The 25,014-nt window shown below is 37.5% G+C and overlaps 3 protein-coding genes across 11 annotated transcripts in view; 2 read left to right on the forward strand and 1 right to left on the reverse strand.

The window, feature by feature from the left end:
- sobpa (sine oculis binding protein homolog (Drosophila) a) overlaps positions 1–14,799 on the forward strand; it is a 37,197-nt gene extending 22,398 nt beyond the window's left edge. For 4 of the 6 annotated variants that reach the window (XM_058796387.1, XM_058796388.1, XM_058796389.1 and 1 more), the window contains 3 exons: positions 1,139–1,222; positions 5,532–7,596; positions 8,644–14,799. In XM_058796387.1, coding sequence (XP_058652370.1) covers positions 1,139–1,222; positions 5,532–7,586 — 2,139 coding nt within the window. In that variant the 3' untranslated portion in view covers positions 7,587–7,596; positions 8,644–14,799. The remainder of the gene's footprint in view (positions 1–1,138; positions 1,223–5,531; positions 7,597–8,643) is intronic. The other 2 variants (XM_058796391.1, XM_058796393.1) reach the window with 1 other exon arrangement.
- Positions 14,800–15,477: 678 nt separating this feature from the next.
- Positions 15,478–21,046, forward strand: slc66a3 (solute carrier family 66 member 3). The gene is made up of 7 exons (XM_058795654.1): positions 15,478–15,765; positions 17,408–17,490; positions 17,570–17,639; positions 18,054–18,111; positions 18,274–18,394; positions 18,470–18,511; positions 18,594–21,046. The coding sequence occupies exons 1-7, from the start codon at positions 15,620–15,622 to the stop codon at positions 18,683–18,685; spliced, it is 612 nt and encodes a 203-aa protein (XP_058651637.1). The 5' UTR covers positions 15,478–15,619; the 3' UTR covers positions 18,686–21,046.
- Positions 21,047–21,185: 139 nt separating this feature from the next.
- rock2a (rho-associated, coiled-coil containing protein kinase 2a) overlaps positions 21,186–25,014 on the reverse strand; it is a 46,122-nt gene continuing 42,293 nt past the window's right edge. For 2 of the 4 annotated variants that reach the window (XM_058795644.1, XM_058795645.1), the window contains exon 31: positions 21,186–24,144. In XM_058795644.1, coding sequence (XP_058651627.1) covers positions 23,874–24,144 — 271 coding nt within the window. In that variant the 3' untranslated portion in view covers positions 21,186–23,873. The remainder of the gene's footprint in view (positions 24,145–25,014) is intronic. The other 2 variants (XM_058795647.1, XM_058795646.1) reach the window with 2 other exon arrangements.

Consider the following 25,014-nt stretch of genomic DNA (forward strand, 5'->3'; position numbering starts at 1 on the left):
GTGTGTGTGTTCCAGAATGTGCCTCATATGTGTTCCCATCTCTGTCCTTGGAGAAGTACATTTTACCTGGCAGTGTGCAAAAGGCACACACATACACACCTGGGTTGGGTTGTGTGATGCCCAGATGGTGGCTGGCAGAGATGTGGTTGAAATGCTAAAGCCCAGGTGGCATAACACACACTGCAGCAATTTGGGACATGTTTTATAATACAGATGCACAGAGTTGTCTACACATACATTATCAAGCTCTAGAGTTTTTGGTTACTTAATAAGCCGTCAGGTTCAGTGAGTTTTGTGTGTCTGCATGTGGCTTCATCTGTGATTGTGTGTGCATGAAAGAGGCTTCACAGTGTAAATGAATGGCGTGTGTGGTTATTTCTTAGAGCACCGTCATGCCTCAAGTCATTAAGACTGCGGATATGCCATTTGTGTGAGTGTTAGAGAGTACGCAGCCTCATTAGTGCTATATGTAAATGAGTTGGCTCAAGTCCAGAGGGGTCACAGACACTACACAAAATAAAGACCGAAGATGGCAAAAGTGTGTGTGTGTGTGTGTGCACAGACTGATGTTCTTCAGTGTTTTTGTGAGTGGGCATTCAGTGGCATTCAGGTACTCAGAGACAGAATAAACCATGGAGAACATGAAGGATACTCTATAAAACTAATTGTTTTCTTTTAATTATTTCAGTGCTGTTTTATGATATTTAATTTATTTTAGTGTTGAGTGTTTCAGCTGTGCTTTCTCCCCTAATTTCTAGAATATTTCTAAATCTTTTTTTTTTTCGGCTTTTAATTGAGATATTTCAAGTTTTTTGAGTTTTATTTTGAGTTTTTTTTGTTTTTTTGTTTTTTTAAGAATTTGATATAATTGAAAACTGTTCTTGTTTCAGTCTACCATACTAATATATAAACTTGGATTACAGAATTTGAATTTAGACAGACACACACTCACACTCACACTCACACAGAATGTCTCTTTTTTTCTATATGTCTATTCAGGTCAGCACATGTTGTTTTTTATTCTCTCACTCCATTTCCTCATTCACATCATTCCTTCTTTCTTTTCTACATCTGTTATGTGTGTGTTTATTTTCAGTTTTGGCCATGCATAAAAAGGGACATTATGTTTTTCCTTTAGGCCAGAGAGGAGGAGGGCGTTCCACACCACAGCTTGTCCAAAGACACGCCCAGACTTGTCCTCAAGACAAACAGCGATGTGCTTGTAAGATATAAACCATTTAACACCCCAAAATGTAGAAACAGCAAATGCATATTGATTAAGATGATTTAGATTTTAGAAAGATTGTGTGATTTTGGCCATGTCTCTAAGTCTTAAGTCTAAATTCTGAAATATGGTATTGACAAGACATTTGTCTTGTTTGTTCTAAAATATCCCTTATGAAAATTAACCATGGTTTTACTACAAATAAAACCAAAAACCATGGTAAATGTAGTTAAACTATGGTAACCACAAATTAACCATGGCTTTGCTACACTAACCACAGTTTAACTATTTTACAAATGGTTTTACAAATGGCAATCTATATGTAAAAAAAAAAAAAAAAAACATGGTTACTACACATTTACAATAATAAAATGGTTACATTTTTGTAAGGGATGTTTTGCCATTTTCTTTTTTTATTGTGACATTATTATTTGGGATGCACTAATAATAAAATCCTGGCCAATACCAAAAAAACAATAATTACTTTCATGTTATGACTGATAAACGATTAATGGTTGATATTAAAATTCCATGAATTAAAAATAAAATAATTAAAAACTAAAATCAGTCATTTTAAATGCTACAAATGATTATAACTATCATAATATATACCATTACAGTATGAAAATTTGACATTAATTTTAAGGTTTATATTTGGCAGTGTTCTTTAATGATTCATGTTTATAAAGATTAACATTAATATTGATACCTATAAAATGTCTAATATTGTCCATTAGTTGATGTTGTACCTATATATATCATACCATTATTGGCAGTATATCCCTAATTTTTGTGACATGACAAAACTAATCATTGTCAATATTTTCAATAATAAATGTTTTCACTTATTTTTTATGCATTAATATATTTCTTCATGGATTAAAGTGATGAGTATAATGTCACAATTAGAAACCTGATGACCTTCTTATGTGGTTGTTTTATTTTGGGATGGAATATGACCCATAAATTCCTTCGTAAATTCCTAAAGATTTAGCACTTGACACAAGACTGGTCAAATCACACACCTGCATTGTTAACTCAAGACTAGATCATGAGGTGTTCTTCTTTATTAGCTGTAGAAACAGTTTGTTATTTCTTTCTGACATTCCATATTTCATGTTTTTGTTTAAACATTGTCAATCTGCATTGAATGTTACTGTTTTCCACATGAATGGACAAGTGGGGTATGTGCATGTGTGAGTAGGTGTGTGTGTGTGTGTGTATATAAAATCAGCATATGGCTGGTTGAGAACAGACACATTCTGGGGTCAAGAGGGTGTGCGTGATGGGAAAAGAAAAGCATTAGCACAGAAACTTCTTCTCTAGTGTTGAGTTGGCAGCCGTACGTTAGCAGGTAATTACAGTAAAAGAGCGTACAGCTACAGAATGGTCATGGACATCGGCTTAACGGCCACAGCATAAGTAAATGACAGTAATTACCTCTCAACCATGTTAGAGAGAGAGAAAGCGAAGCAAAGTAAGGGTGAGTGAAAGACTAAGAGAAAGAGAGAGACAGTGGAGAGAAGCGAGTGAGAGAGAAAAGAAGTCCATTAGGGTAATGTGCAGTAAAATTTCTCTTAGAGAGCCTTGACTCGTTAAGTGGCCTCCATCTGTCTCGCTTTTTAAACTCAGGAAATATGAAAATCATTTATAATTGAGAATATCCAGGCACGCCTCAAGCTGGTTTGTGCATGTTAACTGGCATGGTCAGAGCTCCCACATTTGAAACAGAGCGAAGGCTTTATTACAAAATCAGACTGATTCATGAATGAGTGGTGTCTGTTAGCCTTGTTTTCCTCTGCGTCATCCTGCGGCAGCCAGCTTCTTTCATATCAAATCACTTGAAGTAATGCGCTAAAGATTGGATTACTGATTTAAAATCAGATGTACATTTGTATGTAGATTCTCTAATGAATCATATTCATTTGATCTCTTTTGATTTGTTCTAAATGGATACTTTCATTAATCAGTATTTTACTATAAAAATATCTAAACATCCTTAAAACAAGACTAATTTAGTTGAGAAGTGAAACTAATATAATAAGACTTTCTTCAGAGAATATATATTGAAGTTACCCCACTTGTTTTAAACATAAACCTCATTATAAAATAGCATAAAATAGTTGTGCATTCAGCAAGAAACACTATGGGGTAACAAGACAAAATTAACTTAAGGTATATTCTCTGAAAACAAGTCTTATTTTATGCACGTAAATTTATGTTGTTTTAAGTATGTTTATTTTTACTGGAAAATAAGGTTACGAAAAGTGATAAAGAAACTACTTTAATTCTTGGAAGTAGACTTGTGTTACTATGCTATGCGAGTATGTATGCAAGCGTGTCTACTTCCAGCGAGCCTCTTGCTCTCTCTCTCTCTTTATCCGTGTGATGAATGTCCATCATTGACAGTAGTGGCATATGATAAATGCCTTCATTATCTTCAGTGGAACTCTGGCTTTGGCAGTCAATTCACTAGTCTTAAGAGAAATCTCTGTCTCTGCAGTCTGCTCAGGCAGGCCTGTGGCAAATCATATTCTGATTCGGATTCAAAAGCGGTATTGGCATTGGCATTATAATCAAAGTTTTAAATTGCCAATGCATTAGTAAACAGTTCACACATTTGGACACAACACATATCAACAGAAGCATGCATAGGGATTTGTAGCTATTGGATTTCCACTGTGTTCAGCTTGTGTATAGTTATAGCATAGCATTGTTAGAGAGTGTCATTTGTTTCTACTTAATTTTGGGGCAAATTCAAGAATGTAGCACATTACCATGTAGTATTTTAGTGTGAAACCTGCTTTCTATGTTAATTAGGCTTATTATAGATGCTAATAATAATAATTATACCACAAGCTAGCACTCAGAATCGATTCACAAGAATTTGGGTGTGTTTGCACCATTACTTAATTTGCATAAACCTTTAGTAAATTGGGAGCTAAATTTTAAAACTGAAAGAGTACATGCAAATGAACAACGCAATTCATTCTTTGTGAATTCCCCATTCTGTGTGCAGTTAGTTGCATTGCCTGGTCTGTCTTTGTCTACCTGTCTGTCTTTATGACAAGCCAATGTTTGCAAATCTCTTTCTATGTACTCTACTCGCCAGGCCTGAGGCAAATTTTCTGCACTCAACTACTTTGACTGACCTCCTCTGTGGAGAGTGACAGCCTTATCAACTCCAAGACAGTTTTTTTGAGTGGTTGGACAGACAAAACTATCCTGGCAGAAAGAGTGACAGAGAAAAGGAGTGAGGCAGAGGCAGTTTTCAATAATTTAGTAGTATTTCTTTCTTATAGGATAGTTATGTCGATGTTCACCTTTCTATGGTTTGGCCTGTCTATCCCCCTTGTTAAGTTATTCTTTGTGTTAGCAGTGCACATCATATTCTTTAATTACCCAGAGTTCCCCAGTTCTATCTTACTCTCCCATGCAAACGCAACCCACATTTTCTGTCTCGCAGGTTTAAGCCCCTCGTTCCTGTCTGTTTCAGTCTGTTGTCACTGTCTTTCTCAGTTAGTGTCACCTGCAGTGCCACAGATACACACGCTCAAAATCCACATGCATAATTGCCCCTTGAAGGGAAAACCTTTTAGTCGTGGCTGTCTGAGTTTGACCCTGCAGCTTGCCTTGGGCAGCTGACTCCTGACATCTTGTAATGAGTGTGTCTGTGTGCGTGAGGATGCATGTGTCAAAAATACAGAAAGCCATTGTATTAGGACGAGTTAGAGAACAATAATCAGAGAAATACACAACAAATGCTCCTTTTAGCATTTTATATATATATATATATATATATATATATAATATATTATTGTTGTTACATATTTGTATATTTATTATTAACATATATGTTTTAAATATTTAAATGCATTACACATAGATTATTTAATATGTATGTATGTATATATATATATATATATATATATATATATATATATATATATATATAAATTATTTTTATTATACAATATTATTTCTGTATTCTGAGAGAGATGATCATCTTGATTTGATTTTAATATTTCATGACATAAACCACATTTTTCTTCACACTTGGTTTGTTATATATAATGCCTATTCTGCAAAACCCTAATCTTACATAGATCTGACACTTCACAGAACACACACACTCTCTTCACGCACTGTGTCATCAGACTCTCTAAGTAATAGAGAAGGACAGCCATGCTCTTTTAATGATGTCTTAGTCCACAGAGAGTGTTTGGATTAGTATGCTTTAATATAGACATTGTGAAGTATTAATCTCTAGTTTATGTTGTTAATTTTGTGGTTGTTCATGTTACAGGTCTGCGATTGGTGCAAACACATCCGCCACACTAAGGAATACCTGGATTTTGGAGCGGGTGAAAGACGGCTCCAGTTCTGCAGTGCAAAGTGTCTGAACCAGTATAAGATGGACATATTCTATAAAGAGACTCAGGCCGCACTGCCAGGGGGTTTATGTAATCCTCCTCTCCCCACGAGTGATACAAAATCAGAGAGCGCAGCGGGTGTACAGCTCCTTACACCCGAGTCCTGGAGCGCACCTCTAAACGAGCTCCGCAGTCGCAAGGCACCTTCACCAGGGGGTGCCACAACTTTAGCCGGACATTCTGGATCCACCTCGGGGTCACCATCTGAAACTGGAACTGTGTGTTCCTCCTCATCCTCGTCATCCTCGTCATCATCATCTACGAAAATCCCCACACCGCGGCCGCACGAAAGCCCCGCGTTACCGCCACCTCCTCCACCACCTATAACAGGTTTACATCCAGCTCTGGGTATGCCGCCCGGCAGCCCGCCGATGGTGATGACACCGCGTGGCCCAGTTCCTCTCCCTTTCTTTATGGAGCACCAGATGATGCAGCAGATTCGCCCTCCTTTCCTACGTCCCCCAGGCCCCATCAGCCCTCATTCCAATCCCATGATTCCTGGCATTGGGCCACCACCTCCTCCTCGGACTTTGGGTCCTCCATCAAGCCCTATGCACCGCACGCTTATTTCCCCCCACATTCACCCATCCTCCACCCCAACCCTTTCTGGGAACCCTCCGGGTATGATGCCCCCTCATCCTGGTGGCCACATGCCAGGCTTGCCTTTCCCCCCAGTTAACATGATGCCAGCTGGACCCATCCCAGTTCCGCCCATTATGAATATTGGCATACCTTCTCTGGCCCCCCTAGTGCCACCACCAACATTGTTAGTGCCCTATCCAGTGATTGTGCCATTACCGGTCCCCATACCCATTCCGGTGCCCATACCATTCAGTCCGCAGGCTTCTGGTGACCGACCAGGAAATGACGGAACGCTTCCGAGCGCTGCGAGTGAGCGGAGTGATTCAAAAGCACCGCCACCATTTTCTCAAAGCACCTCCAGAGGGGAGGGGAGGGACTTTCAGCACGCCCCTCCCACCTCAGATAAACTTTCGCCAGGATTTTCCAAACAGATGGAGCAGGGCAGGACAAACGTGGCAGAGCTGATGGTTAAAACAGAAAATTCTGGTAATGGAAGCTCTGGACACTCCCACAAAGATGCACCAGCAGATGGAGTCATTGATTTAACAACCAGTCGTCGTTCCCGGCAACAGCCAGTTATCCAGAGGGCTGTAACCTGTGTGCAGGTAAAAGCAGAGCCTGGGTTAAGCCCACCACCTGCAGTTTTGGGTGAAACTGAGGTGGATGGGTCTGCCGGTAATAGCACAGGTACAATAGAAGATAACCACAGAGACAGTAATGCTGAAAGCCCATTGGCTAGCGTGGCTCTGCCTTGTGCTGACCCGTCCTACTGCAGCGGCACGCCGCCACTTTCTCAGCCAATCACATGCAGCGCCTCCACTGTTCCTAGCAACACCACCACAGCTAAATCTGAGCCTGGCTCTGCTACGCCCTGCAATGTGATTGTTAATGGGAGCTGTAATGTGCCTCCAGCAGAGAGTTCGATCAGAACACCTCCGTTAGAGCAGCGCCCTCTAGTGGACCCCTGCCGCAGGACTGCCGCTATGTGCGATGAGCCAGCGGGAGCCGATCTAGAAGGAGAGGACCTGAAAGAGAACAGCTGCTTAGCAACAGAAAGAGACTCAGCAGGTAAGAGAAGCTCAAATGACCAGTCTGCCATTACCGCAGTAACAGGGGAGGACAAAGCTCAGAGCCCTGAAGATGCCCCGTCTGGTGAGGACCATGCCTACGCCCTGCCCCTAATGCCCAAACCTGGCTGTGTCATTCAGCCCGTGCCCAAACCTGCTGACAAAACCGCTGCCATTTTGCCCTGTGGCTTGACAGCCCCATTAACAGGAACTGTTCCAATGGAAATGGAGCCTCCGCTGAAGAGAAGGTGTCTGCGTATCCGCAATCAGAACAAGTGAAATAGGACAGGTGAGAATCAGATTTTTTTCCACTTCCTTAGTAGTCTTATGATTTACTGTATGGCTGCCTTCACCCTTAGATTGCTTTAAATGCTATAATGCCGTACATTTTTCTGTTTTTTTTTCTTTAAGATTTTTATTAAAGAAATAGTTTACACAAAAATAAAAATTATTTTCATGTACACACCCCCAGGTTGCACCAAATCTGCATTTCTTCAGTGAAACACAAAAAGTTAATTTTGAGAAATGTACTTAGTCTCTCTTTTCTATACAATTAAATGTTGAACTAGAGCTTTCTAACTTCAAAAGGAAGTAAAAGCCCCATAAAAGTATTATAAAAGTTCATATAAGTCTATATAACTCACTAATATATCATACATGCACTGCCATTAAAATGCATGGTGTTAAGAATTTTGTTAAAAAAAAAAAAAAGAAGAAATCTCTGATGCTCACCAATGTTGCATTTAGAGTATTTGATTAAAAAAAATACAGTAATATTGTGAAATATTATTACAATTTAAAACAACTGTATTCTATTTGAATATATCTTAACATTTAATTAATTCCTGTGATGGCAATGCTGAATTTTCACTGTTACAGTCAGAATCCTTTATGATCCTTCAGAAATCATTCTAACATGCTGATTTGGTGCTCCAGAGACTTTTCTATTATTATCAATGTTGAAAACAGTTGTGCAGCTTCATGTTTTTGTGGAAGCCACGATACTTTTTTTCAGGAATCTTTGATGAATAGAAATAAGCCTTTACTGTCAGTTCTAATCAATTTAATGCATCCTTGCTGAAATAAATCAGATATCATTTTGTCATTTTGGAGCTTGACAGCCTCGGTCCCCATTGACATGAGGGGGAGTAAATAGTGACAAAACTTTGATTCTAGGGTGAACTATCCCTTTAAAACTCTGAAAACTCTTAAATTTATCCCTGAATTGATCTTTTAGTCGTATAAATCATTCAAACAGATCAAAAAAGACCAACAAGGCTGTATGTGACAATTTACCCACTACTCTTTTTTTCTTTTCTTTCTGTCTCTCTTTTAGTTTCCACACCTCTCTCTTATTGAAATCACCATCTCACCAAAGGGATAAAGAGGACTGCACTGCAGCAGAGACCATCAGCTGTCCACAGATTTCATCCACAATCCAGCCAATCAAGATGTCAACCTTTTTTTTCTCCACTTTTCCAAACACGCACATACACGTTGCGACATAATATGCACACAGATCATCCGGATTGGGCAGCAGTCTGCTCCGTCTCTACCCCTTTTGGCTAAACAAATACTGACACAAAGTGTTAATCTGGGAAGTAGATCGGACGTGATGTTTGACCTTCAACTGCGATACCTTCAGGCAAAGTCTGTTCTCAGTCTACTTGTTGATCAAAGAGATATTTCTCATCCTCTCCACTGGACCCCTCCATCCACGGCTTGTCGAGAGGACTTTCCCCCTGCTGGTTGGAGGCGGCATTACAGTGTACATATACAGTTTTCCAAAAAGGCGGAGCTTAAGCCAAACACAATAGATCTGCCAGGCTGCCAATCAAACAAGCTCATGAATAACTATAATTTGGAACAGGGCCAGTCAAATCCTGCCACAGATGGACGGACCAGTTTTCTGCTTTGTGTGTGCATTCAAAGAAGCTCGGTTTAATCTGTACATTTGGAGTCGGATGCTTCTGATTCAATAGCTTCAGTCAGAAAGACTAATACAGATGTGGAGTTGCTCTAAAACTCTCTCCTCTCAAATCTTTCTCCCCCTCACTTCCTCTGACTATGTGTATCAGTATCTGCAACACCAGCAAAACACTCTGTACTCTTTCTTAACCTCTTTCCTTTCTCTCCTTTCTGAGGGAGAGGTGTTCTGGAACCGGACACCAAAAAAGACAGGAAGAGAGAAACATACACACACCCTGGAGGGAGTACAAAAACAGAAGGATGGAGTGAACTTTCATTTCATCCCTGGGAAGAAGCTGGAAACTCATCCATCGTTGAAGAAGAAAACTAGAAGATAAGTAGTCTGCACTACTGGAGAACAGTGTTTGTGGATGGTTTGCTGGTTTATTGTGCAATGAAAATTCATTCAGTCACTGATTTGATTGAGGATTACAGGGTACAGACCTCACCAAGCATTTTGGCGAACTGTTAAAATGGCTGCTAGCTTTGCGGCCATTGGCTTGGAGACCGTCCCACCCAGTCTGTTCAATCACAAGCGCTCATTGCCACGCCGCACGGCTCAGCGAAGAGTCGGTCTAACACTGCTGGTGGGTTGTGTACACACTGTCCTGATGTATCAGATGGCTCAGAAGGAAATCATGTCCACAGGGGCATTTGGGTTGGATTTCTCATTATTTATATCAGTATCCATCTTATTGCAGTGCTCTTATTTAAGAAAAATTCCTCCTGGGTTTGCTATCAAGAGTACAATCAAAACCAGTGGAGAGGTCAGTAAGCGTCTCGGGCAGCTGTGAGCTGGTGTCAAGGGTGCATTCTTGAGGTTTTTTATACTTTATTTTTTGCCAAATCCCAATCAGTGCTAAATTATGTTCATCACTTCCTTTCCAGCTACGGTTACAGGAACAGTTTCAGTTAGTTCCAAGGTGCCTCAGTGTAGAGTTCACTTACACAAGATGCCAAGAACATTTAACTTAAAGGTAGACTGGGTTGGTTAGGTGGACACAGAGCCAAAATGATTTTAGTTACACAGAGTAGTGTAAGAGCTGAATGTATGGTTAGCACCTGGGTGCATAGGTTATTTGTATTGACTAAAGTGGAGGAGTGAACCTTAAAGCCAAGCATGCGCGTGTTTGTGTGTGTGTAATTGGGAGAAGGTGTATCAGATTTCTGGCCAAAATGGAGTTCAGTTTGACAAAACATTCAAGTTTGCCAATTTATTTTGGGAGAAGGTCTAAATTTTGTCAAGCAATCGCAAGGAGGATGAAAAAATAAAAAATCACCCAGATCAAAAATACACTCTGATGATTTGGCAATATTGACGAATACAAAAGTTTCAATCATACATGAAAAGAGGAAATAAATATAAACATTTTCATTTAAACAATTTCCTAAAAGAGCAGAATTGCAGATCAGACATTCTTTGTTTTACATTTTTTGTTTGTTTTCTTTGCTTTAGTCGCCTTGATATACTTTTTTAATTTTGTTGTTTTTATTTACTTTTTAATTGCCTTTTTATTTTGTTTTCTTTTTTGTTTCGTTTATTTTTCCTGTTTTTTTTGGTTACTTTTATCCTTTTTTGTTTTTCATTTTCTTCTGTTTCTATCTTTTGTTTTTCATCTTTACTGTTGTTTTGTTTTATTTATTTATTTTTTCTCTGATTACTCTGATATAAACTGAGTTTAACTGGCCAACACTGACCCAAATCTCCCCTTCAACCTTTACAACTTCTCTCTCTCCCTCTTTTCCACTCTTCTTTTTCTCTCTGCTCTTGGACGACGTACAAAGAAGAGTGCAATCCTACCCTATCCCTCTGTACTTTTTGCTGCAGGATTCAGTTTCACAGTGGTATATTTTTTTAAGAGTAGGCTCAGAGGTCTAATTGTGACTGGTTAGAGTAAGGACTGGATTTCTCTCTGGGGTTCGTATGTGGCGGAGTCTCATTCCAGTGTCAGATTTAAACACACACACACACACACACACACACATACACATTCCTGTGTCAGATTTATTTTGTCAGTGCTGATACGGCTGGCTGACCCTCTGTCTGGATGGAGGTGTTACAGAGAGCAGATTGATAAAAAGGGCAAAATGTCAGAGAACAATAAACACACACACACACACACCCAGTATACACGCTCAGTCCATGTGTTTGGTGTGTGTGTGTGTTTATAGGAGAAACAGTGAATCTCAGTGTTGATCTGAGAATCTTGATACTGCATGTGCGGCGCAACCAAACGTACATTACATGTCTGGATTGGTCGCAAGGAGCCAGCAACAGCATCATATGTCTCTCTCATTATTGACTCAAATTTCCTCGCTTCTTTCCTCTCTCTCCTCCTCCTCTTTCATTCTCAGCCCTTTTGCTTCTCCCCTCTTATTTGTTTTCACTTAAAGTAATTATTTACTAAGTTAGTATTTTAAATATGCCACTATGGAAGCCTTTTTCCACCTCAGAGTAAAAAATAAAAATGTAATTGTGAGATAAATTTTAAATAAGAACATAAGTCACACTGTGAGATATATAGTCACAATCATAGGAAATAAAGTTGCAATTACGAGAAATATTCACAACTGCAAGAAATAGTCACACTGTGAGATACAAAGTCTCAGTGCAAGACAAAATTGCAATTGCAGTCTCAATTGCAAGAAATAAAGTCTGCTTTATAAGATATACAGTAGCTATTTAGCTAAATCATAGATGAAATGGTGAAATATAGTCACAGTATGAGATTTAAATCTACAATTTGGAATTTTTTTTTTTTTTACTCTGATATCCAGATGTTCTGAAAAAAAATTACATTTTTCACTCTGACCTATACAATTTTAATCCCATTTTCAAACTCACTTCCTCTATAACAGTGTACTCTTAAAAGAAGCAGTTACAGCTTGTTTGTGTTGATTAATGGGGTGTTTGAAGGACAATTTAAGGTCACATCATACTGAAATCACTTCCTATAGCTGCACACACCACCCAAACACCCATTACTGCTTATCTCACAGACATGAAATATGATTTTTTTTCACTTCCATGTGTGTGCGTGTGTGACCTTGCTGTTGTAACCGGAGCAGCACAGACTGGGCTGGGACAGATATAGCCCTGAAACCCAACACTGTTGTAGTGTCTGCGGTCCCACGCAGACAAGACAGTGACACCAGCAAAAACGTACGCGTGTGTGTGTGTGTGTGTGTGTGTGTGTGAAGCTGTCCTTGACAACAACAGAGAGACACTGTGTATGTATGTGTACATTGTATGGGAGAGATAGTCATTGCACTTATGGTAAACACTGTAAAACTGTGTGTCAACTATTGTAAATGGCCACAAAACAATATCATTTCTCTCGTAAAGTTCCAGTAGTGTTTTAAAAAATTGTAAAACAGATATTTGATTTGCTGTTCAGTGCTTTCTAAATTACATGGTGATCCAGTGTGAAAAATATCCAGTGTGTCTATTATGGGGTTGCCAGATCTTCCTCAAAAAGAAAATAACTTGCCCAAAAACAAGCCCGAAATAAGCGATTTCTCTCGCCAAAATACACCACTGTTCAAAAGTCTGGGGTCAGTAAGACTCAGTAAAAAAATCAGTAAAAACATTAATATTGGGAAATATTTTTACAGTTTAAAATAGCTGTTTTTGTTTGAAAATATATTTTTTTTAAATTAAGTTATTCCTGTGAAAATGCCATGAATTGACAAAGCTGAATTTTCAGCAACTATTACTCCAGTCTTCAGGTGTCACGTGATCCTTCAGAAATCATTCTAATATTTTTATTTGGTGCTCAAGAATGATTTCTTATTGTGAGTGTTGGAAACATGAATGGAAAGTTCAAAAGAATAGAATTGTTACTGTCACTTATGATTAATTTAATGCATCCTTGTTGAATAGCATTTAATTTGAAAAAAGAATCTTACTGGCCTCAAACTTTTGAAAGGTAGTATAAGTCTAAAAACATGGGAGTTAAATGTGGAGTCATGTGCAAACAATTGGGGATATTTAACTACTGCTGCTAGTCCGGTCACACTTTCATGCCATTGGGGCAAATAAATACAAGACTTTATTTTGTGAATAATCCCAAAACAATGCGACCCATATTTACAAGCAACTTCATAAAAAAGGACCAAAGTTGCTTACAATGAAAGAACATGGCAACATTAGTCCACTAGAGGGAAGTGAAGTGTGTTCTGTCAACAAGCTCAAAGCAGCACAGATGAGAGATGCAAGGAGTTAAAATGAACTGAAATAACAAACCATGGAGCTTGAGTGCAATACTGTAATCCAAGAGCGTTTCAAAGGATCTACTAGAGAGGCGCCTGTCTTAGTGGCCAAACTGTCTTTCAGCCCCGAGGCTGGGTACAGAGAGAGCACTTGGCTTTTTCATTCACCAAAATTAGTCATTCTGAATGTTTGGAGGGCTTCTGTTTAATCAGACAGGGGGAACATGAGCACTGCTGTGGCCAAAGATCAGCCACACGCACAGAAACAAGATGGAGATGCAGAAACCCATACAGCCCAACTCAAATACCAGCAAAACCAATCAATCAGTGCACCCCTCATCGAGCAGTGTTACACAACTCAAACTAAACAACAATCACAGCAACGTCAGCTCTACTGTAATGATGTAAAATCAAGAGAACTGGAAAAGCGAGAGGCAGCTTAGATGTGAGTTTTCAACATCTATAGTATGTGACAAAGGGGTCAGTAATATCGTGACACTCCTGTAGCCATGTTAAGAAATGTTTTTTCCCATCATTCCTGGGGGCGGTATTAAAAGGATGGCTTTGTCAACAGCCGGAATTATGCAACAACAAATTCTTATTTCTGCACTCTGTGTGAGAAGCACTATGTCTGTGTAAAATAACAAGAGCAAACTGCAGTTTTTAAGGATCTAATGTTAAAAGTTTTTTGAGGCGAACATTTGAGCTGCCTTAATTCTTTGTGCTCTGTAATTAACAATGCCTGCTTGTTTAAAAAAAGCAAAACCCACTTTGTAAAAAAACAAAACAAAAAAAAAACAAACACACACACACACGAATAATAAAATCAACTTTGTTATCTGGCTAGTATGGATGTATAGATGCTTTGTCTGTCCTGTATGAATCCGAGATTTTGCTAAATTTGCCCACTCTCACCTGTCCCACCCCTCTCACCCGAAACCTTGTACATTTACCCTTGTTGTTGTTTCTCAATCTTTTTTGTGTACTTGCAGAACATTTTATAGTATTATTTATTACTGGCAAGCCTTTGCATTAATAAAAAGCAAGAGAGATGGTTCTTTGAACAGGGTAGCAAGAGGCAGCAAAGCTGCTCAATGAAAAGTATGTCTGTTTTTGTTTGTTTGTTTTCTAAATTAAAGAAGGAAATGGCAAGAGTAAAAGAAAAAAAGATAAACTTGTCTTTTGATTATGAAGTTGTTATAAAACTTGTTGCTTTAAAATGTATAATTTTTGTGTTGTAACAGTATTTGTTTAACCCAGTGAATTGCTTATTAAAAACAAATAAATAGAGGCACACTCCAATTCTCATTTCTCCAAGAGTGCTCTTCATTTTGTATTTTGATTGCTTATTTAATTGATTTATAGTTGGGTCATTTTCAAATTATGTTGACTTTCTAACTTGATTTAAAATGTATTCATTGGTGCCACTATTGAATCTCCAAAAACTACGGAGGAGACTAAAATAAATAAATTATACAAATAATTTGTTTTGATTCAATAATAATATTTCATGTAAACAACTCACTTGAAACATTCTTAAGTCAACATTTTTGAATGTCAGACGTTCTTATGCTTTTTCCAAATTAAACTTTTAAAGACTGACAACACAGTCTTTACTTTGAAAATATTTCTGTTATTTAGGCTATTTATTTAGCACAGGTTAGATCTTGCACTATTTAACTGTGTGTAAACAAAGTGAGAAAAAAGGCATAAATAAGTCAAATAACTATGCTATATAATGGTTTACCAGATAAATGGGTACAAAGCAAGGAACTGTCAAATTAAAATCATAAAGGCAAACGTTTTATATTGTCTAATAATAGTAGCTTGTATAGTTTTGCCTTTTAAATGTGAATTCCCGAATATTATCTGAATATCTGTCACCATATTTCTTGCGAATGACCCAGTTATTCACTTGAACTGAAGGTATGCAGTAATGGCACGCTGACCTGCAAAATATGAGACGCATTTGAGTAATCACAAGCTGCAGCAATGAGCTACGGGCGCTGCGGAGGGTCAAATGTCGCGCGGCGCGCTGATGTGTGCGGAAGTGCCGCTGATTCAGATGCTAACATCTGGAGCCGCTTCGTGCCAGGATCCCGCGAGCGGATCACAGAGAGAGATTAACAGAGATGGACGACAATATGATGCTGCATTTGGCGAACTTCAGCACTCTGTTCGTGTGTATGGTGCTGAAGTTGCCGCAGATCTTCGTGCTGATGCGGGCCAGAGCCACCGCTGGAGTCAGTCTGAACAGTCTGCTGCTCGAGCTGCTCGGGTAAGAACCTCACACACTGACTCATCTCTGAAATCAGTCTGCTGCTGCAGGAAAGCGAGGCGAAGACATCCGGACTGAGCTGCATCCTGTCATTCATACAAATACAGTGTATGGATGTTCTAGCGGCGTATGACCAGTGTATGTGCGTGTACAGGGGTTATTGATATGTTCTGATATCATATACTTAACATTAGTGCACTATGCATAAAGTATAAACAGAGAATGTACTACATTAGTAGATGGGGGTCTTCAACTTTTGCATCCCAGTACAATGAAGTACAGCGGTACCCATTGTTACATATTGTATAAAGCAGTGTTTCCCAAACCATGACTTTAACAGCAATAATCACTGGATTGTAGAAAATATTTGCACCCTAAAAAAAAAAAGAAAAGAAAGAAAAGCACTCATAAATAAGAAAATAAATTAACTTTTTTTTTTTAATGGAGATCAATGGAAATGTCCTCTGCACTATAATGGTGTGTGTGCATTAAATTAATTTGTATGCTTTTCTATGCATATTTCTTAACATAGCACACTATAATTGTTAAAGCACCCTCAAAGAGCGCTAAAACAGCGTCAAAACGCGGTGGCGAAGAAGAAGAAGAAGAGAAGGGCGAGAAGGGAAGATTTGATGGTGTAATGAGTTTTTAAACTCGGCTTTTGGACACATCCCATCTGGTGTCTTGACCAATTAGATAGGCTATTATCTTAGCTAGGGTTGTTCCTTCCATCATAAATCAGCATGTTATCAGTCACATGGTCCGAATTTTACACACTCTTGCAAAGTATACTTTTGGATGTGATTTCTATAACCAAAATATGATACATTTGACAAAGAATCAGTTGGAATAAACGTTTCAAGTTAGAATTGTCAAACTCATACATACCAAACAAGAATAACCCTTAAAATCGTTCAATAGTTATTAAAAAGACATACATAATGTGCTTAAAACATGATAGTCTAATGTGTGGGTTACATACATAATATAGTGTTATGCCTAGAAATGTCCTTCTAGGATGATTTTATGTGCATATGAAAAAGAAAGTCTCTGTGTAGTTCTGTGGAGACCAAAAGACATGTTCTTTGGACAGAGGAATTTCAGTCTGGTTCTTTGTCTTCTATGTGTGGGGGAAAAGTCAATCTAAAGAAGCTTGTGATTTCTCTCGTGGAACACATGTGATGGCCATCTCTTTGACCATTAATCTTGATTATTTACCCCAAATTTGACGATCTCCTTCCTGTGTTGGACTTATCAATAAGTGTTCTTTTGTCTTAATGTTGCAAACTGTTCTGGAAGAGGCTTGTTGGTTAGGCTTGCTCCAGAGGTCGGAGCTAGGAATCTGATTTACGACGTTGTCCTGTTTTCTTGGGGCCCCTCAGGAATTTCGGCTCCTCATGTTTTGATGTTCTGATCGAATCTTAGTTTTGTCTGACTCATTCTGATCCTACATATACTAAAATAGCAGTGGCCTGATAACCTGTGTGTATTGTCATACTACCATATGAAATTGTTTATTATCAGATTTTAGAGATCGATTGATCATAGTTGGTGGACCCCGGTGTTAAATATTAACTATATGTTTTCATGGATGGCCAAAAAGCATCCAACCCAGTTCTTCCTCTTCTTCCTGTGTGTGTAGGTTTATAGTGTTCATGTCCTATCAGATGTATTATGAGTATCCACCGCTCACATACCTGGAGTATCCCATCCTCATTGCACAAGGTGAGCACAGCTGACAGACCAGATGCTTAAGCACTCCAAATCCAGTCTCAATTGTAATTTCAATCTTGTGTGTCCACAGATGTCATTGTGCTCCTGTTAATCCTGCATTACAACAGCAACATGAAACACAGCCTTATATACGCAGCACTGTATCCTTCAGACCCAGGCTGTCTGGTTATGCTATATACTGTATATTAGTGCTGTCAAATGATTAATTGCATCCAAAATAAAAGTTTTTGTTTACATAATATATGTGTGTGTACTGTGTATATTTATTATGTATATATATATAAATACAATATTGCCATGTATTTAAAAGTATATGTTTATATTAATATAATTTATGTTATATATATATATATTTAATATATAAACATAGCATATTCTTCTTAAATATATGCATGCATGTGTATTTATATATACATAATAAATATACACAGTACACACACATTGTGTGAACGAAAACTTTTATTTTGGATGTGATTAATCGTTTGACAGCACTAATATATATATATATATTTAAAGAGTATGATGGTTTTTCATTCCTTTACTGTAACAATCAGGTTTGTGGGTGGATGGCAGCTGCTTACAGTACAGAAGTGGGTGATTGATCTGGCCATGGTGAGAACATGTCACTACTGATCCATATGCATTTGCATTAGTGTCATATATAGATATATTAATAGATTCAGATTAAAGATAAAGCATTTGTGCAATTTCTAGGAAAGAAATCTTACAAACGTTTTAATGCTAATACGTTTTTTTTTTGCCATTGTCTCTCAGAGTTTGTGCACTTTCATTAGTGCTGGCAGTAAACTGGCACAGCTTCAGTGTCTGTGGCGCTCAAAGGACTCTGGGCAGGTCAGCGCTCTCACCTGGGCTCTGGCCACATATACATGCCTGGGTAAGTGACACGAAAGGAAAACTAAGCACTTCTCAGTCTGTTGTATTGACATTGAGTGTTTGCTCTGTTTGTCAGCACGGATCTTCACCACCGTCATCACCACAGGAGACACACAAGGTCAGTAAGAGCTTCCTGATGGCATGTGAACTGAAGTGAAGTGTTGATTGTCATCTTTATCTTTCCTTTTATTCTTCTCCAGTTCTCATACGGTTTGTTGTCATGAGCATTCTGAACATGTGGGTCACAGTCACAGTCATCTACTACAAACCTCATGCAGTGAAACAGGATTAAGAGGATGCAACGTTCTGCATACAGTTTATCTCAATGTATTCTCTGTCTGCTTGTTGGGATATATATATTTTTTTGAAGAACTAAACTAGATTCAGGTCAGGTGCTATTTGGATGTAACCCTTTCTATATTGCAATTTAAAAGATTTAAGATTTACTGACTTCGGGTAAGTGTGTACAACCAAAAATCATATCATAATGCTTTGGGTTTCCCAGTTGATTTAGTGCTTGCAAGCCACTTTTCTGTTGAAAATCTTAATCTTAGGTGTGCTTATTACATATATAAGTTTAATTCAAAATGCAACAGTGATGACAATATTATTTGCCTACTGAATTGCAATTGGTCTTGTCTTTCTTGCTTCTATCAGACCATTTTTAGTCGGCTTTACACTTTAATACTTATGGTCAGCTTAAAGTTTTCCATACTTTTATTTTGCTGCCTTGCAAGCACTAGTATTTTCTTCAGAACATGCAAATCTATTATGTACTGGGATGTGGGAAAGTGTTTTTCCCAGAATAATTGCTTTAAATCTCATATTCCCATGAAGGAAAACAGATATGAATGTTGTAGACTCACAAATGATGAATTGTATTTTATATATATCAGAAATAGTGTTATGAAACGGTAAAAACATTCCTATCCTTCACTGATTCTAACACTTTCTTATAATTCCTGGTAGTTTTCTTGCCTGTAACTCCCTGCATTTTGTACATGTTCAGATATACTGTATATGTTTTTTAAGTTGTTATACTGTAAGAAGTTTAGTAATGGTCTTTTTCTTCTTATAAAGGGAAATATTTTTGAGCAATTTTCAAGCTAAATAACTGTTAAAACTGATTGATTTATCAGGCTGCTGAACAGATTGTTTACTGTAGTTCATAAAGGGGTGATGTTTACATATGCTGAAATATGCACTATTTTTATATTGAGCTATATTATACGGCAATAATGAACATATGGTAATTATTCATGCAAAACCAATAAACCATAGGACTCTTTTGAACTCTCCAATGTTCTAGTACAAGATTATTACTTAGAAAATAAATGATTTCATTAACTATTAGGTCTAAAGCACAACTAATGTTTCTTTTGTTAGTACTTTAATAGATATGTTCTTTTGTATTTTATAAATCAATAAACATTCCTTTTGTGTGAAAATGTGTGGATTTGTTTAGTTGCAGAATTCAATAGTATTAAAAAAAAAAAAAAAAAAAGCGATCATGTTTTACAAATTTAATTTTCAGAATTATTCTACGGTAATAAAATGAACACCCCAGATAATCAAGTGTCATTTTTTGAGTGCAATAACGATCATTACAGATTATTATGTGTATTGAGAGTGTACTGTATGTTATTCCTGTGATTAAAGTGGAAAGAAAAGTATGACCACATTGTTTATATTAAAACTTTACTTCCTTTTACTACATTCACAGCTATATACCCATTTAACTCACTACTTTTGTTTACAAAAATAAGCAAATGTTATACAGGGTTTCCAAACAACACGGCTACATATGCTTTTCATTTTATGGTCAAACAGTACATCAATATAAAACATGCAAATCTGGAGGCAGAGTTTTAAAATAAAAAAAAGTGCCCAGACCTGTATAAATAGCAAACCAACTGGTAAGATGGCAGGTCAAATATACGCTGTATATTCATATATTTATATATATAACGTGTAAAAGAACACGGATATGCATTCACAGCACACCCAGAGATACACACTGTTTGCTAGGGTGAAGATACACAAAAAAAAACGACCACTTCAAATCACAAAATTAAAAAAAAAAAAAAAAGAAATCTACAAAATACTTAGTGAATTTAAATGTGGTTTTCAGACATTCAGACACTGTCTTATGAACATTTCAGTTATGTGCTTGCAAAATGAATCAGTTTTTGGCGCAAGTCGTAGCATAAGACCCAAAATTTCAACTTTTAACAGCTGATGATCAAATTCATAAGATGACCGGCCAAAAACTGACTGCTGGAAACATTTTAGAAACTCCTGCCCACATGCAAAGCTCACATCTAGATGCTGATCTCTGTTAATCATACCATTATGTCCCATTAATTAAGGTTCCTCCTCAGATTACATTCGACTCGCACTAGGGAGTGAGCAGCACAGGTGTCCAGGAGAGCATTATGGGATGCATTCATGATCAGAGAAGGTTTAATCAAGCTTTGATCACATAGTGGAGTAAACAAAGGTAAAAACACTGCAAGAAGAAACACTACAGTTTGATTGCATTTATGAAGGAATGAGAAACATATGTAGTGGTGTTTTCTAGCCGTTTATGTGGTGTGTTGCACTACTGTCTATATTCAGCCATTAAAGACAACCAAAAAAAAAAAAAAAAAAAGACTACGGTCAGACCCAGCTGTCGTCCACATTCTCTGGCCGGTCCAGCGGGGTTCAGTCTTAGCGTTCAGGTCAACTCTGGCCTCAAATGAATAAGAAGTTTGGTGTGACGCTGACCCTTCAGTTCTGTGTAGATCTGTTGTGCTCTTGAAGTCGAAGCAACCGTATGCCCAGAGAATAAAAGCCATATCACGACAGCAAAGCCTTCATCAATATTTGTGCATCTCTCACTTTTTTTGGATTTGCCAAAATGTGCGAAAAGTTACAACAAAGGTCTTTTGTTGGTGTGACAGGAAGAACCCCAAATCACCATGTAGCAGCACCAGAATCCCAAAATAAGGTTAACTAGAGAATGAGGGAGAAATTGAGAAAGAGAAAGACAAAGAGAAAGTTAGTTTCACCACATTTCAACCCAAGAGGAAAGAAAAATCCTTCAGCCATAGCGTGCCATCATGCTCAAAGGAAGCAGATTAACACACCTGCAAACACACAACAGGTCGCAAACTTTTATTGCAAAAAGGAACAAAACAGACCTAAAAATAAAAATACTGTTTTGATACACATTCTCTCATTTAGGTTTTTCCTTTTACAGTACAGCTGAAATGTCTTCTTGATAAACAGTTTGTAAACACGGTAATCAAACGGACTCATTTGTTCAGAAGGCTGTTGGTGGAGTCTTCTCGCCTCATCTTTGGAGTGTCCAGTCGAGGGGGACTAGGGCAAGAGGGTCAAAGGTCAAATAAGAAACAAGCAGGCCAAATACCAATTCTCTGAACAAACCTCCTCTCCTTCATTAGTAAATGAGAAATGATTGGAGAAACGATTCAGCTTTGCACTGGAGGGCAGAGGGTGTTTATGAGAATTGGCACAGAAACTTCTGTTGGATTATGGCAAATTCTCCATATCCCATCTTGGCCAAGTCTTTCACACAAATAGTTAACACACTCGCATGCTTAAATTTGCTTCAACAGCAAATGAATCCCACTCCACACAAAAAAACTGGCACTCCATGACTCTGTTCCAAAACCAAGTGAGCAGCCTAGAGTTTAGTGTTAGCACAAAAATATTTACACATATAATAGCCTACACGTACAAATTCTGGATAATATAGCATTTTCATTTGGATTTAACTGGTTTTGATCAACTTTGATAATAAATTTCATTTATATTTATAATTAACACCACTTTAATATCATTGTATGGTAACACTTTATTTTAAGGTGTTCTTGACACACATTACATGTACTTATTATTATAATAACAATAAATTATGAATAATTACATGCAAGTAACCCTAAACCAAACCCTAATCCTATAGTAAGTTCATTTATAATTACACTGTAACAAGGACACCTAAAAATAAAGTGTCACCCATTTTATTCACAATTTTGTATAGATTATTTTAGACATATACTACCATTTAAAATTCTAGGGTCAGCAAGGTTTATTTTTTAAAGAAAATTAATGCTTATATTTTACAAGAAAGCATTAAGTTGACAAAAGTTTAGATCGTTACAAAATACATCAATTTCAAATAAATGTTCATTTAAAATTTTCACCATATCAGTTCTCACAAAAATATTAAGCAGCACAAATATCTCTTGAGCATTCAATCAGCATAATTTATAATGATTTCTGAAGAATATTGTGACATTGAAGCTTGGAGTAATAGCTACTGAAAATTCAGCTTTGCAAATCACCGGAATAAATTAAATTTTCAAATATTACATTCAAATAGAAAATGGTTATTTTAAATTGTATTCATATTTCACAATATTATTGTTTTTACTGTATTTTTAACCAAATAAATGCAGCTTTGTTGAGCATAAGCGACTTAAAAAAATCTTATTGACCCCAAACTGATAAATGTCTGATGTTAAAATTCCATTTTGTTTGAATAAATACGCTACAAGTGAATTTTAGGCATCACAACATTATAATGTACTGTATATAAAACAGATTACATTTAGCATTCGATAACATTTATGTTATCAAATTACTGGAATTACTGACTGTAAAGATTCCCCTCGTGTGTAGTACATTACAGCAAATAATCTAAATGCTGCCAAAGTATCTGGGTTAGGAGGTTTTGGAACAGAGCCCCTGTGTAAGTAGTTACCCTGTTTGAACCCTACACATGCTCCTCAGAAATTAAACGTATGGTCATAATCTACATCATCCACGTCATCCAGAGCCCAGTGCCAGTCCTGAAGCTCCGAATCCAGAGGCCTGCAGGTGGAGGAGAGAGCATTCAGCCAAGCCTTCACCAACCTCACTTACAGATCATCTCAGTAAGGTCTGGAGGTAGTTCGCTAAGGTGAAGCTACAACTTGGCACATGAGAGGTAATTACTATAAACTGAGAACCTTAAAAAGAAGACTGGCCACCGCTCAATGTCTGCTGAAGCTTTAAAGGCTGTACATCTGTATGCATCTTGAGTTTGGTACTAAATGTGCAGTCAAGTTGAAGATACAGACCCCTATGTGAGCAGTTTGATGCAAACTTTTAGTATTTAGCCTTTAAATTCACTGTTACTAATCACAATCGAAAACCTGAGTTGGTTACAAAAGAGAAAAAGTGCTTTGTTAATGCCCAAGCTGTCATCTTGCATCCCAAGTTACAAAAAGTAACACTGCCCAGCGTAACACTGTTTAAGCTTTATATCCGCGTAGCCACCATTAGCAAAGACCATAAAAGTTATTCTGCTAGTCCAGCGCTGCGATTTAAACCTTGAAAGCATTTGAACGGTGTTACTGAAGCATGCTAAAGCTAAACTTCAATACATCCTTCATCCAACTTCCAACTTCCAGGTCGGCCATGTTCTTCTCTCACCCCGTGTTGAACTGGGGGTTGAACGGGTCTGGAGCACAGGGTCTGAGACTTTCCTCTTTGTTGTCCATGTGCTCTTTGTGGCATTTGATCTGGCATCTCTGGCATTCCAGAGCCAGAGGAGGTTTGAACATGTTCCACAGGGGTTTGGTACAGGCCTCACAGTTGGCAGGAAAGTGGTAGAATAAAGGAATAAACTCATGTCCCTTGTGGTAGATGAAGCCAGATTTCTCCGGACACGCTGTTGGTTCCTTTACGTTGTGCACAGACCTGTGTATCATATAGAGTAGCACTCTAGTGTATAACCGGTGCCAAACACGTGTCTAGCGCTTCTGCACTGATTTTATGAACAGCCATCTTAGAATCAGACTTTACAGAACAAAATGGTAAAGGAACAGTTCACACAAAAATGTAAAACAGTGATTTGTCATCATTCACTCACTCTAATGTTGTTCCAAACTCGTATGACTTTATGTATTCCATGCAACATAAAAGATATTTTACAACGTCCAAGATGCATTTTTTTCTATAAAATGAAAGTAACTAAAGTAACGTTTTCCAGAAAATACTATTTCATACTTTTTACTTTATAAAACTCAATGTGTTACTTTGCGAAAATGTGAGATTTCTTGTGAAATTTGGAAAATTAACGAAATTTTCTGAAATTTGTTTCAAATTAAATCCTACGCAGATTTTTTTTCAGTGTACCAAAAATGTCATCTTGACAGCAAAATGATAACAACAATAATATGGAAGCTCGTTTCTGCCACTGAATAAAAAACAAAAAAGGTACTTGTGACTTTTTATCTCACAATTCTGACTTTTTTCCCCTCACAATTGCGTGCAATTCTGACTTTATAACACGCAATTGCGAGTCAGAATTGTGAGATATAAACTCACAATTCTGAGAACATAGTCTATTTTTTCCCCTCAGAATTGGACTTTATAACTCGTAATTGCGAGTTTATATCTCACTATTCTGAGAAAACAAGTCAGAATTGTAAGAAAAAAAAAAATCTGAATTGCGAGATGTAAACGCAATTGCAAGAATTTAAAATGCTTCATTGAGCATGTTTGTGTTTTTTGTAGTAAAAAAACTATAATTTTTCTATTCGGATTTTGTATTTTTTGTGTGATTTT

The sequence above is a fragment of the Onychostoma macrolepis genome, chromosome 13 (assembly GCF_012432095.1).
Source record: "Onychostoma macrolepis isolate SWU-2019 chromosome 13, ASM1243209v1, whole genome shotgun sequence".
Classification (NCBI taxonomy): domain Eukaryota; kingdom Metazoa; phylum Chordata; class Actinopteri; order Cypriniformes; family Cyprinidae; genus Onychostoma; species Onychostoma macrolepis.